We start from the raw sequence: 12,770 nt of genomic DNA, 5'->3' as shown, positions 1-12,770 counted from the left end.
CCGGAAATATATATTTGTTACCCCTTTTTTTACATCGGGTGTGACCAAAAACCTCGAAGAGAGTCGCGTCAAGAAGATACATTATGGTTTTAAAAGAAAACAGCTCAGTTTCTGGGAAAAATTCAGACTGAATAATTCATTAAAACGAAAAGTTCAACATTATGAGAGATACAGAAAGCAATTTTGTATCAGTTTACTCGTCACAGGTCATTGTGGCACATAATCCACACTGTGGATGAACCCGAAGCGTGACTTAGAAATCTTGACAGGGTAAACTGAGAACGGACTCATGTGTACGGTCATAAAGATGTTTTATTGAAGTCTTCGTTAACGTTTTACAGTAGATCTGGAACCCTTCTTCGTAACTCGGTGTTACTTCCCTCAAAAAGCCACTCACACATTCAAGTTATTCTTACTGTAGAAGCCATGTTAATGATCACGTTTGAACAAAGTTAAAAAAAATACCACATACCACAATGAACTAGAATTCTCATTGTGAGTTAAAAAAATCTAGAAATGGGCTACAAAATTAGATTTAAAAACACTACTAAATATCTAAGTTAGTGGTATTCTAAGACCTTTTTTCTTTTTTTGTCGATTTTCAGGTTAATGTTAATAATAATGTAAATTATGTAAAGAGGCAGGCTTCAGCCATGACAGAGGTCACTAATGAGTATAATTCTCGCAAACGAGTTATAAAAACTCTAAGACAGGACCTATTTAAATTATTTTCATTCTATAAAAACCTCTAACAAATGAACTCTGACCTTGTTTATTTCCTCTAACAATTCTAAACGTAGTTTGCATGCAAAGTACTCGCAAGCTTGTTGTGGAAGTGAACTATTCAAATTGTTGTCGTACCACTTAATATCCTATATCTGACTTGTTACTCGTTACCACAACATCTTTCTAATTTCTTTTTTAAGGAATTTGCGTTCATAAAGAACGTAGTAACATAGCGAAAATAGACGTCACTCTACCTTTTAGCTATCATTATGTTCTCATACGAGTTATAAAAATTATAGAAATGAGCTACTTAGGTCATTCAATATATTGTTAAATCTCTAATGCATGACGTCTTATCCAGTAATTGTTTCTCTTTTTTTGTGTGACATTTTTACCTTTTTTTTTTCAGCTAGAGATACTAACGAAATTAAACAACTCGACACGTACTCTGAATACTCGCCGGACGAGTTGTAGTAATGTTCGAACGATTCAGATTGTTACTGTACCGCCTAATGTCTACTAACTGCGGAAATCTTAACCGCAAGTCTAAGTTCTTTAATTTAATATACAACCCAAAATTAACGTCACTTTAACTCCTTATGACTAATGCTCGCGGATGAGTTCTAAAATGTTAAGAAATGAACTATTTAGATTACCAGGGTACCATCAAATATCTTGTAAGTGGACGTCCCGTGCATTTGTCTAAGTTTTTCTTGTCAAATTTTAGATGATTTTTCGTGTTTAAACAAAACCTAGAAATGAATTATCTAAATAGTTGTTGTGCAGATTAATATCTGATAATTCTTTTTAAAGCTCGTTAGTTTTCTTTTTTTATCACATTATTAACCTTCTATGCTCTTTTCTATATTAGGAACTCTACAAGAAAGTTCTTCTGGGACATCAAATCCCCTCTAAACTATGAGTAAACTCCGAATAAACTTAACACTTTCCATGGAAATGAGCTTAAACATTACTTTTAAAACTAGTGAGGTATTCCTAATCAAAACATTTACTCAGCTATATTTTAATGATGGAAAGATCAGCATGCAGAATAGAATATCTTAACACATCAGGACTATAGCCAGGTTTTCGACTTGTCGTGGGCTTATACCCTAGGAAAGTTCAATTTTTGTTTCAAAATTTGCAAGAGTGATATGATAAAATTTAATGGTACAGGACTCTAGGCTGGCTACACCCCTGGTATTGTTGTGTTCCGTCTTGAGCCATCCGACTTAACTGCGGTGTAGCAATCATGGTCTTTAGAAATACGCTAAAACTAACAGACTCAAAGTGTCAGGTAGATGTACATGTTACAAAAACAAAGAAACAAAGAAACAAACCAAAAGCGGGAAAAAAAAACAAAAGAAAGATGAACTACCACTACACGCCTACTCGGATATAGCACAATATGTTCCACTCCAACTATACTAAATTACCGTACAATGATTAGTTCAGACAACTAGGTTACTAATTATTGTTAACATTAAATCTAAAAAAAAGAGACCAAAAACCAGATTCTTTTACTAAGATGTTACCACACGACCATACATATTGATTACTAGAATTATTTTTTTTCTTTTCTTTGAACTTTTCTAGTTTTTCTCCAGCACTCGCAGTCTCCATACTAATGGCAATGTTTTTGGCTCTTGTAGACTGTCAGGCGCAAAAGAAAAAAGCATGCTAATCAATGAATGCAAAAGTTAATTATCGATTAGTTGTTTGTTTGATATACTGACCCGACAATCAGTCAGTCTAGCATTAAATGTTTATATGTCTGCATTGAAGTGTATTGCAGCCATAATATAATCTAGTTAGTAATAACCATGCCCACTGGCCAGGTGGAGAGTTCGGAAAACAGTCAGGCAGATAATCAGCCCATCTGTCAGTCAGCCAGTAGTCATAGCTCAGGTAGTCGATTCAATTTGACGGCTTACCGGCCAGTTCGTCAGAAAGTCAAGTGACCAGACTTTCAGTGAGTAAGCTGGTCAGTGCTTTAAGGACAGAAGGCAGATATGAATATACAAGCATATACAGAGAGAGTACTCATCAGTGCGGCGTACTCGCCACCCAGAAGTTTTTTTTTTATTATAATTTTTCAAATCATACATCAACAAAAGCAGAGAAAAAAGTTGATCAATTTGAAAATGTTTTGGTACCCTTACTGCCAACAATGAAGGGGATAGCTGAAAAAAATTCGTAAGTGACTTTGAAAAAAGACAAACAGCATATTATAGCAATAAAAAAACAGACTTCCTTCTTCATCTCCAATAACTTCAATCATTACAGTTGCGGTGAAATCTCAAATTTGAAATTGGTTTGAATTAGCCAAGGATTTTAAAAATTTAGCATGGAGTTCACCCTACATCTCAAATATTACACGTATTCTATAAGATTAGAAAGATGCATGTAACAAAAAAAAAACATTTTCTTTAGAGGGATTTGTTTTCCACAACCCTTTAGTCAGCGGTATTCAGTATTAAAGCAGACGTAATAAGCATTTACCTTGGTTCGAAAACAAAGAACTAAAGTCTGGTATCAAACACCTCTTCTTCCCCTGGATGGAATACGAAAAGAGATTGAAATACAATGCGCTCATTTTCTTTTAAGCGATACAATAATAATTTTCACAAACACAGAAAAGAGGGCTGCCACTTATCAAAGCTCATTAAATTTTTGCATGTCTGTGTTGAGGTGTTTTGAAAACTGAGGTACACAACATCAAAGTAACCATGTCCTTTCAATGAGCTGGGGTAAGAGGCGGCTATGTTTTCTGTATCTGGGAAAATTATTTCTGTATCCATAAAAAACCCAAACAAACAAACTAGTTAAACGGCTTCATAAATTCATAAATGTTTGATTTTAGCATTGTATAAAAAGTAATGGCTCTTCGTTACGAGGAGGTATAATAATGCCCAGGTGGTGTCGTTTTTTTTGTTTTTTCTCAATGAAGTCACCTCCCGATATGAATTACGACCTTTCCACTAAGCACTTCAAGTGATCTTCAGCCAATTGAGTGGACTGATTATGCATCACCTTATAAAGCATGTGTGGACCAATTTGAATTTATCTCTTCTGATTTATAAAAAATGTTACCTTCCTCTGCGACAACCATGTCAGGCTCAGGCGCCTTCTCTTCTTCTTCAGCTTTTTTAGCTCCTTTAAAAAATGATTTATTTGATACGAAAAAAGTTAGTATACAGTCATTAAATTCTGTGTTTGTACTTAGAAGTTGAAATCATTAATGGTTGGTGACCAATCAAAATCCATTATCTCCTTTACCTTTGTTACTGGACACCGAAATCTCTTCAACCTCCAACTGCTCCTCAGATTTACCAGCTGTGTGAAATCAGATTTATTATTAAAAGTTACGTTAGTTACATTTACAACGCAACTAAGTCTTAAGTCTTTGACGACAACAAACTTTCCAATAAGACTTTTTTAAATTCATCTACCCATTAGGTTTAGTAACTGAGAAAGGGTTTTGTACCTTACCTGAAATAGAGACCGACAAGCCGCTCTCGTAAATTTTTTTATGTGACAGACTTAGAATCGTGATTTGATTGGTGATTAAGCGTTAACATGATAACCCCAGTCTTATTGGTGTGACATACAAAACCATGCAATCAAGTATACCAAGTGCGCCAGCTTGATAGCACCAGCCACCATTCGTTGTTTTTTTTTAGAGTTACGAAATTTCCGAAAAAAAATGAAATGAAAATTGAAAAGGCGTTTACCTTCCACAGTCTTTGAAGTGGCTGGTCTGATGTCAAAATCCTCCTGATAATCTGTTTTAAGGAACAAGTAGAGTAAAATGTTTCATGATACTTATGGTTCATGTGTTATTCTGCAATAAATATCTCTACAAATTTTATTTTAGGTACGTCAGAATTTCAGATGTATTCAATTATTTATTAATTTATGAAATAACACCGAGTTACAAAGCTCACATTTAAATCTGAAAGTTAATTTGGGCACATGAAAATAGTTGCTGAAATAATATCTCTGCCAAATACAGTTGTTAAGACGCATTACCTTTTTTCATTCTGGCGATTCCTATGACCGTTTGTAAAAAGCAATTTGCAGTTGAAGTCACATTGGGCTACTGTGACTTTTGCAGTACTATTACTTCTCTTAAATCAAGCAGTTGTCTACGCCTTCTTTTCATATTTCTTTCATAAATAAATTTTTACCTGAGGAAGATGGATTCGCATCCCCTCCACAGGCTTGTTCAATTGCTGTCAACAGAGCAAAGAATTATCATTAAGTTATTCTTCATACAATATAAGTGAAAACTGGAAACAATGAAAGATCATTGTCAATATATATGTATCATTTATTAACTACAACCGTGTCATATGGGAGACGATGGTATCTTCCGTCCATAATACACTGTACAGGTTACCAATGTAAAGGAATGGGGATCTCATGAGTGGAGGTCTTAAAAAGTGCGTATAGCAAAATAACACCAGAATGTCTGGAGGTAACTTATCAACCAAAAGTAATTTAACCTAATTTCGTCACATTATTGTCATATGGGAAACCATTCCTTAAAACAGGAATTAAGTATCTATCCTTTCTCAAAAGGCACCTACAGAAATTATCAGAGCCGAAAAGGAATGCTATGGTTTCTATAGGTATTTCAATTTGAGAGGACTAATATTTGCTAGGTTAATTGATTAAAATATACACACCTGCCAAGAGAGTTGGATTGCAAAGTCAATTACAGCTTTATAGTTAGCATCAAAACTCATATATTTATTAACTGACCTGGTTGCGGTGCAGGCAATTCAAGGGCTTCCACTTCTGGGGTTTCGTTGTATTCCAATACCTGCTTTTCAATTTCCTCTCCTACGGGAAAGAACATGAAAAAAAGGAATTAATATCTATCCTTTCTTAAAATGCACCTACAGAAATTATCAGAGCAGAAAAGGAATGCTATGGTTTCTATAGGTATTTCAATCTGAGAGGACTAATATTTGCTAGCCTAATTGATTAAACTATAGATACCTGCCAAGAGTTTTGGATTGCAAAGTCAATTACAGCTTTATCGTTAGCATCAAAACTCATATATTTATTAACTGACCTGGTTGCGGTGCAGGCAATTCAGGGGCTTCCACTTCTGGAGTTTCGTTGTATTCCAATACCTGCATTTCAATTTGCTCTCCTACGGGAAAGAAAATGAAAAACAGGAATTAAGTATCTATCCTTTCTTAAAATGCACCTACAGAAATTATCAGAGCAGAAAAGGAATGCTATGGTTTCTATAGATATTTCAATTTAAGAGAACTAATATTTGCTAGGTTAATTGATTAAACTATAGATACCTGCCAAGAGTTTTGGATTGCAATGTCAATTACAGCTTTATCGTTCGCATCAAAACTCTTTTATTTCTTAACTGACCTGGTTGCGGTGCAGGCAATTCAGGGGCTTCCACTTCTGGGATTTCGTTGTATTCCAATACCTGCATTTCAATTTGCTCTCCTACGGAAGAGGAAATGAAAAAAGGAATCAAGAATAGAAAAGAGAAAGGAAAGAAAAGTATCATACAGAGAACCCTACAAAGGCGTGGAGAAGATATTTCGTATGTGACTACACTAAGAAGCACTCTATTTTTTACCCTCTTCGACGTTAGCACGCTCATCTCCATTTCCAATCTGTCCCTGCTGATCATTATCTGCTTCTTTTAGATAAAAAAGTAACACCAGTAAAAAATTAATGACCATTGTCAGGTTTATATATATATAAAAAAAAGCATTCTACAATCCAGAATCTCAACCTTATGATTTAGGACAGAAGTATAGCAATTCATACTTTAAGAATTGTTCGCAGAATGAGTTTTGACTAGCACGTTATTTTAAACATTTGTCGCAAATGGCATCCATTTGTCTCAATGTTCCCTAATACATAGTTTTAGAGAGACTAACCCTCAAAAATCGAACTGAAAGCATGATTTCAATCATTAAAATTGATGATTTAATACATTGATCCCCTCTCTATTTAGAATCACTCCTGTTTCCTCTTTTACGTCTGCTACAACTTTACATATTATCAGTTGTACCTTTGTGGTTTCAATAATTTGCTCAGTTTCTTATTCGAAAAAATTGAAAAATATGTGTGTTTTCCACGATTTTATCCCAGTTTTACTCTCTTCCTCCCCTTGAAAGCCTTGGGAGTAAAAATTACATAAGTTACTTAAAGAAAACTGGGTTGCTCATCCTCAATTCGATAAAAGTTAAAGTTTGTTCATTTCAAGGTTTGGAATATAGTTATTGTTATAATGGTTTTTTTCAATGGAGTTTAAAACTGTACCTTCTTGATTTTGTGCTCTGCTGAAAATAGATCGAAAATTTGACCACAGCTTCATCAGTTTTGCTTTCAACACAGGCTGAACCTAGACATTCAAAATATATTGAATAGCTTGCGTATAAAAGACTTTCAAGTAACGTATTTAGAAGTCACGCTGGTCTCTATGGTTAAAGTCGACGGTGGAGATGCTAAAAGATCTGTCCGATCATTTACTTTTCATGCTTGTTTTGTATGTCAATCGTTACAATTACAAAATTAAATTGCCACCCTGCTCTGACACGAAACCAAATTTGAACATAACGGTAGGTGCTATTCCAAAGAAACAAAAAAAAATTTACCTGCGGAGTAGAAAGCGTATACAGCAATGGGTTGATAGCTGAATTGATCGGCAGAGCAAACACTGCAATCCACACTGCCAGATCACCAGGTGGATCAAATGTTTTCTCGACGTGGGACCGGATGCCGATAGTAATGATTGGCATCCAACACAAGAAATCGGTCAGAATAATGAAGAAGACTCTCTTGGCAAGTGCTCTTTCTCTTTTAGCTTGTGCACTTTGTGCTCTTGCTCGTATTTCACGAACAGTTCCATGTGCACCAAGCCGTCTGCTTGACGACCATGATTTCCACAAGATAGCAACATAACCAACCATGATGAAGATGAATAGGGAAAAATTCAAAACGATAAAGATGGAAGTGGAGTATTCCCAGCCTTCTTGTAATTCAGGAGAAAGCTGCAGGGGCAGGCACACTACATTATTGCCGTAATACCTCTCACTGAAATAGTGCATTCCGGATAAGGGAAGGAATGCCATAACGCCTCCCACCAGCCAGATAACCACGCACATTATACGGGTCTGCCTTGGGGTAATTTTTGCAAAGGTGTAAGGAAACACGATGTTCTTGAGTCTGTCCAATGCGATCAGAGAAATCATCATCACTGACACTTCACTTGAAAAGACAGACATGGCACCATTGAAATGGCAAAACCAACCGGTGCGCCACTCATAGTCATGCAGGTAGTATTCCCCTGACCATTGGAGGTCTTTTATGCCAATAATGATAAGGTATATCCCCATGATGCCGTCAGATACACCCAGATTCACCAACATGATAGACTGGACCACATTGTTATCAGGGTAGAAATACTGCCACCCAACTACGAATAAAGACCCTAGCAACGAGAGAAGACCGACAATCCAAAGAGTTCTCCTTGGAGCATGGTGGCGGAACATGGAGTGGCAGCTTGCGAAATTGTCATTGAAGGAATATTCGCAATCAGCATCCTGCCTGAAAAGATCGAGATGGCAGCACATCAGGTTGGTGTCCAAAGTTCTGGAATTCGAAAAAAGAAGAAAAAAAAAGAAGAAATAACACTATTATTACATCGTTGAAATCCCTTAATAATCATTAATTGATTAATAACATAGACTATTATTAAAATAATTGTTTGAAGGGATGAGTGAAGGAAAGGATCGTCATGGAATCTTACACTCTGATGATGTGCGTCAAATGCTTGAAAAAGCCTTTGGGGAGCTCGGCCATCAGGTTGTAATGCATGAACCTGTGATTTAAAATAATCATAATGTGAATTTTAAGTTGGTTTATATCATAAATAACCTAAAAAAGTGAATCTCAATAATAAGATTCATTAAGTTAATGTTAATGTTCAAATTGACTGTCCAAAAAGACAAAATCAGGAACCTAGCTGAGGATCTTCAGTACGGACCCTAGCTTGATGTTTTCTCGAAGATTCTTTCAAAAGTAGTCATTTAACCTAAGATAAGTCTCGTCTTGCTTTCTTGGAAATTTTCGATGGCTACTGATTTTATGGACGTGGCAGCCCATTCGGTTGAGGTCGTTCGCTGTACAAAAGCCTCTTTCCGGACTCTTCCAGGGAAATATTCCTTTAGTATATTTATGTTATTTTCCAAAATTACTTTGCACGAGTCTTTTCTTTGACAAAACGAAATGAAAAGAATGTTATCTGATGTCAATATATGCAACTAAGTTTAGTTGCCTAGATAAACATCTGTCATTTGCAGTAAACTTACAAAAATCGCAATTCGTGGGCATAGTTGAAAGTCGTGCTGGTAACGTTTTGTATCCTATTGCCGAAGATATTCCTGAAACGAAGAACGTAACTATTTACAACTAACACCAAAACGGGGACTTGCAGCAGTCACATTCCTCATTCTAATAAATTCTCATGGAATTTCAGTTAAGACTACATAGATCTCCACAATGTTTGTTTCCGCTTTTTCTTAATATCCATCTAGGTGCACCAAAAGTATGTTATATAAAAGCACATTTTTAGTGCAATATAAATTAAAAAAACATTGCTTTGTTGAGGAAGATACCTGGCACCACCCCTGTTCTACATCGTGGTAAATTTGTAGACAAAAATCTCAGATTTTGAACACTGATATCATATTCATTCTATCACTTCAAATATTCTGGATTTTTTTGTATGTGATTAACTGTACTTACAGAGATCTGAGCTTTTTAACGCCCTTGAAAATTTTATCAGGCAGAGCCTCGATTTTGTTCTCCGAGAGATATCTTAAACAAAGGAAACAGATAAGGAAATAAATATTAAAGTACAGTAACATAATATGATTGGGTAAGGCAAATTTTATTTGAGCAATGACGGAGTTAACAGTAAAAAAATATTACTGTATACGGTTTGAGATTCAGATCATTATGGAAAATGGTGTAAACTCTAAATGCACTTACAAATCTAATAGCTCCACCAAGCCCTGGAACTGATCTTCATGAAGCTTCTTAATTTTGTTGTACTCCATTTTCCTGAAGAAAGCATTATGTGCAGTTTAGAATGAAATGTGTAGTGATATCTTTAGCTCTACTTTTTTTTTGTAAGATTTGCGGTTAAGGCAGGGAATAACAACGTTTTCCAGTAAAATAGCTCCCAGTCTTTATATCTTAATCTTTAAAGAACACATTAGACTTATCTATAATGATCTCAAGATTAAGCGCGAAGACTCTCAAGTTCACTCTCTGCTACAAATTACAAAACTAGTGCCAGGGTAGCTTGATGTGGCAATACAACAAATTCTTAGATATTGTAAACTCGGATAAAAAGGAAACAAAACAACCTTTGCCTTCCAGAAGTAATTTACAATGTAAGTTGTCATTCACTGAGAAGCTTTTATAGTCACCAAGTGCTGTTATTTTCAAGAAAATCTTTTAAAACAATTCTTAATATTTTGGGACGATATCAATCTTACTTACAGAAATTTTACCGCTCTTATGTTTTTGAAAGCATACGCTTGCAGATTTTCAAGTTCATTGTTTGATAAATCCCTGAAAACAATTATTACACAGTTACTAAAATTTCGCTTATGTTAGAGCTACCAACTGAAATATGGGAATTGTTAAGGTTGCTATTTAATCAGAAGCTATAAAACTCTTACACCACAAAGTAACTTAACATTACTAACCGAAGCACAAGAAATACATAAGATAGCATCGTCTACTTCAATTTAGATTTGCTGATACGAGCTGGAAAACTTCATGATGTTTCAACTATGATGGCTGTGCTTTTAAAAAAAATATTTTAAAAATGATCTTTTGTTTCTGTCCAATTATCTCCTTGGTTAAATAACTAACTCACTTACAAATATGTCAGCTTGGAAAGGCTGTTAAAAAGTCCGTCTGGTAGACTCTTCAACTTGTTATTTGACAGATAGCTGATAGGAATGACGAAATAAGAAAATGCATTTTCATTAAGTCTGCAAACTGAAATTTATAGGTAAAAATACATAAAGATTCTGGTCATCAGAAACAACCAAAGAACAAAAAGAAGTACATAGAGATACACATGTAATGTTTTGTCTTACAGTACAGAGAATATTCAAGAGTCACTTCATTCATTTAGTTTGGTCAATATTTATGACAAAAAGCAATTGAAGGCCGCCGAAAACTTGAAATCTGCGTGCATACTGAACTCTTTTCCCCAACACTGGCAATGGCTGCCTCTTGGATCAATAATGAAATCATTAAGCTCGTGATCTAAGAAAATATGCCAACATGGTTCAAAACAGAGAAAGATAACCCATAAAAACAACTCTGATATTCATAACATGCGTGAATTTCATTGTTGTATGTATGATCGTTGTCACTGAAATGTTAGTTCAGCAACAAACACAAAATTCAAGATGGTTCAATTTTAAAACGTGTTATAAGTGCAGATAGAAATATTTTATAATCTGCAACTGGAAATTTTCTTTCTATATGCTCTAATTAGATAAAGGGACGAAAAGTATGATACCACCAGAATCTGTGTTAAAGACACTAGCAGTGATTTAACAAAAGAAAGGAAAATTTTACTACGTGTTGGAACACTTTATGTAGTCATTGACTTAAAACAAGGGAAAGCTTGGAATGAAATAACTTACAGTTCTTTCAAGCTTTTTAGATCTTGGAATAAATTAGGAGGCAATTCAGTAAAGTTGTTGTCTTGCAACCATCTGTGTTGAAATTTAAAAAAAAATGTATGTGACCTGTATGTAAAATATGTTTAGTTTCATTAAAACAGTTATTTACCGAATCGTCTTTTGACCACTGAGTGGAAGGGAAGAAAAGAGAAAGGAAAAAAGTTAATTTGAAAAACAAGTATAGACAGGGCGCTAAGAGAGGGGAATGCTGCTGCGTTACAAAAACAGTTTTCCTTCCACAGCAGTATTGACACACTAACTTACAGTTCCTCTAGCATTGTCAAGTTTTTGAAGGCACTTCCATTCAACCCTTTCATGTCGTTGTCATTCAGGCGTCTGCGTTATTTACCATATAAAACTGACGATTAGTTTAAAGATCCACCAGAAGTTTATCTGCTTAGATAGGGGTACTACTGAAACCTTTCAGGGCTGTTGTCGAAGACAGTTACGGTTGTTTTGACTTGTGAGCAAAAGTCGGCATCACTGTCATTGAGCGAAGAGTTGTTTGTGCTAACTTCACCGTTTACTCATTTTACAACATAAGATTATAATCAAATTTGACATAGATATGGAAATTTGTTAATGATGGAAATTGGAATGATCTTTTTATTTAATGAAGGCACTTCTTGATGCCTTTTATACAGAGGACAGAATCTCATAAACGGTCAGTCCTGGACAAAGATCCAGAATGCAACAGTAGATATGTGATCTTTATGATATTTCATATTAATTATTGATTTACGAAGCGAAACGAATAATCTGATAAATTTAATAAAACAACGATAACAACAAAAAGAAGTTGGAGGCCTGTAGAACTGTTGTGCAGCTGGTCTGAGATTAGAGTTCTTATTCTGCAGGTGCGAAAGTTGACTAGTAGTGTTAATTAAAGATGAATTTATTTTGTACTTAAATAGCTACATATTATGAATGAAATATTTTAAAATTTTGTCAATCTTATTAACGCTTATATTGCATCACTAAGAATCTAGGAGCGCGGATCAGACAGAAAAAAATGAGGTTACTTACAGAATCCTTAGCTGTGTGTTCTTGTCAAAGATTCCTGGAGGTAGGTGGTGCAATTGTATTTCAGACAAGTACCTATGAATTCGACGAAAATTTAGCACACTAAATAAAGGCCAGAGCTGGGATGCATATAAAGTAATACATCAGATGACTAGTGGAAAAAACTCAGTTTTTAAATGCAGCTTGTGGATTGTGTAGACAACTCAAAATGATTATTATTGAGATTTTACCGTGAAATCAAAATGGTGCAGCCATGTA

The 12,770-nt window shown here is 35.0% G+C and overlaps 1 protein-coding gene across 1 annotated transcript; it reads right to left on the bottom strand.

The window, feature by feature from the left end:
• Nucleotides 1-3,248: 3,248 nt before the first annotated feature.
• Nucleotides 3,249-11,806, bottom strand: LOC149053542 (G protein-coupled receptor GRL101-like). The gene is made up of 17 exons (XM_089183261.1): nucleotides 11,754-11,806; nucleotides 11,451-11,522; nucleotides 10,671-10,742; nucleotides 10,285-10,356; nucleotides 9,769-9,840; nucleotides 9,523-9,594; nucleotides 9,087-9,158; nucleotides 8,525-8,596; nucleotides 7,371-8,367; nucleotides 7,036-7,117; nucleotides 6,344-6,406; nucleotides 6,127-6,207; nucleotides 4,917-4,961; nucleotides 4,461-4,511; nucleotides 4,006-4,062; nucleotides 3,820-3,882; nucleotides 3,249-3,280 (listed from the first exon to the last, which is right to left on the bottom strand). Exons 1-17 carry the CDS (start codon nucleotides 11,804-11,806, stop codon nucleotides 3,249-3,251), a joined length of 2,028 nt encoding a protein of 675 aa, XP_089039387.1.
• Nucleotides 11,807-12,770: the final 964 nt, after the last annotated feature.

This window comes from Pocillopora damicornis, chromosome 1, assembly GCF_964200805.1.
Source record: "Pocillopora damicornis chromosome 1, jaPocDami1.2, whole genome shotgun sequence".
Taxonomy (NCBI): domain Eukaryota; kingdom Metazoa; phylum Cnidaria; class Anthozoa; order Scleractinia; family Pocilloporidae; genus Pocillopora; species Pocillopora damicornis.
The sequence above is the reverse complement of the archived record's forward strand: the minus strand, read 5'-3'. Positions and strand labels throughout refer to the sequence as shown.

Excerpts from the sequence above, each read along its gene's own strand:
- LOC149053542 (XM_089183261.1), bottom strand. The coding sequence starts at position 11,806 with ATGAAAGGGTTGAATGGAAGTGCCTTCAAAAACTTGACAATGCTAGAG. Across the intron at positions 11,523-11,753 it reads TTGACAATGCTAGAGGAACT|ATGGTTGCAAGACAACAACT; the intron begins GTAAGTTAGTGT and ends ATTTCAACACAG. Across the intron at positions 8,597-9,086 it reads GCCCACGAATTGCGATTTTT|GTTCATGCATTACAACCTGA; the intron begins GTAAGTTTACTG and ends TTTAAATCACAG.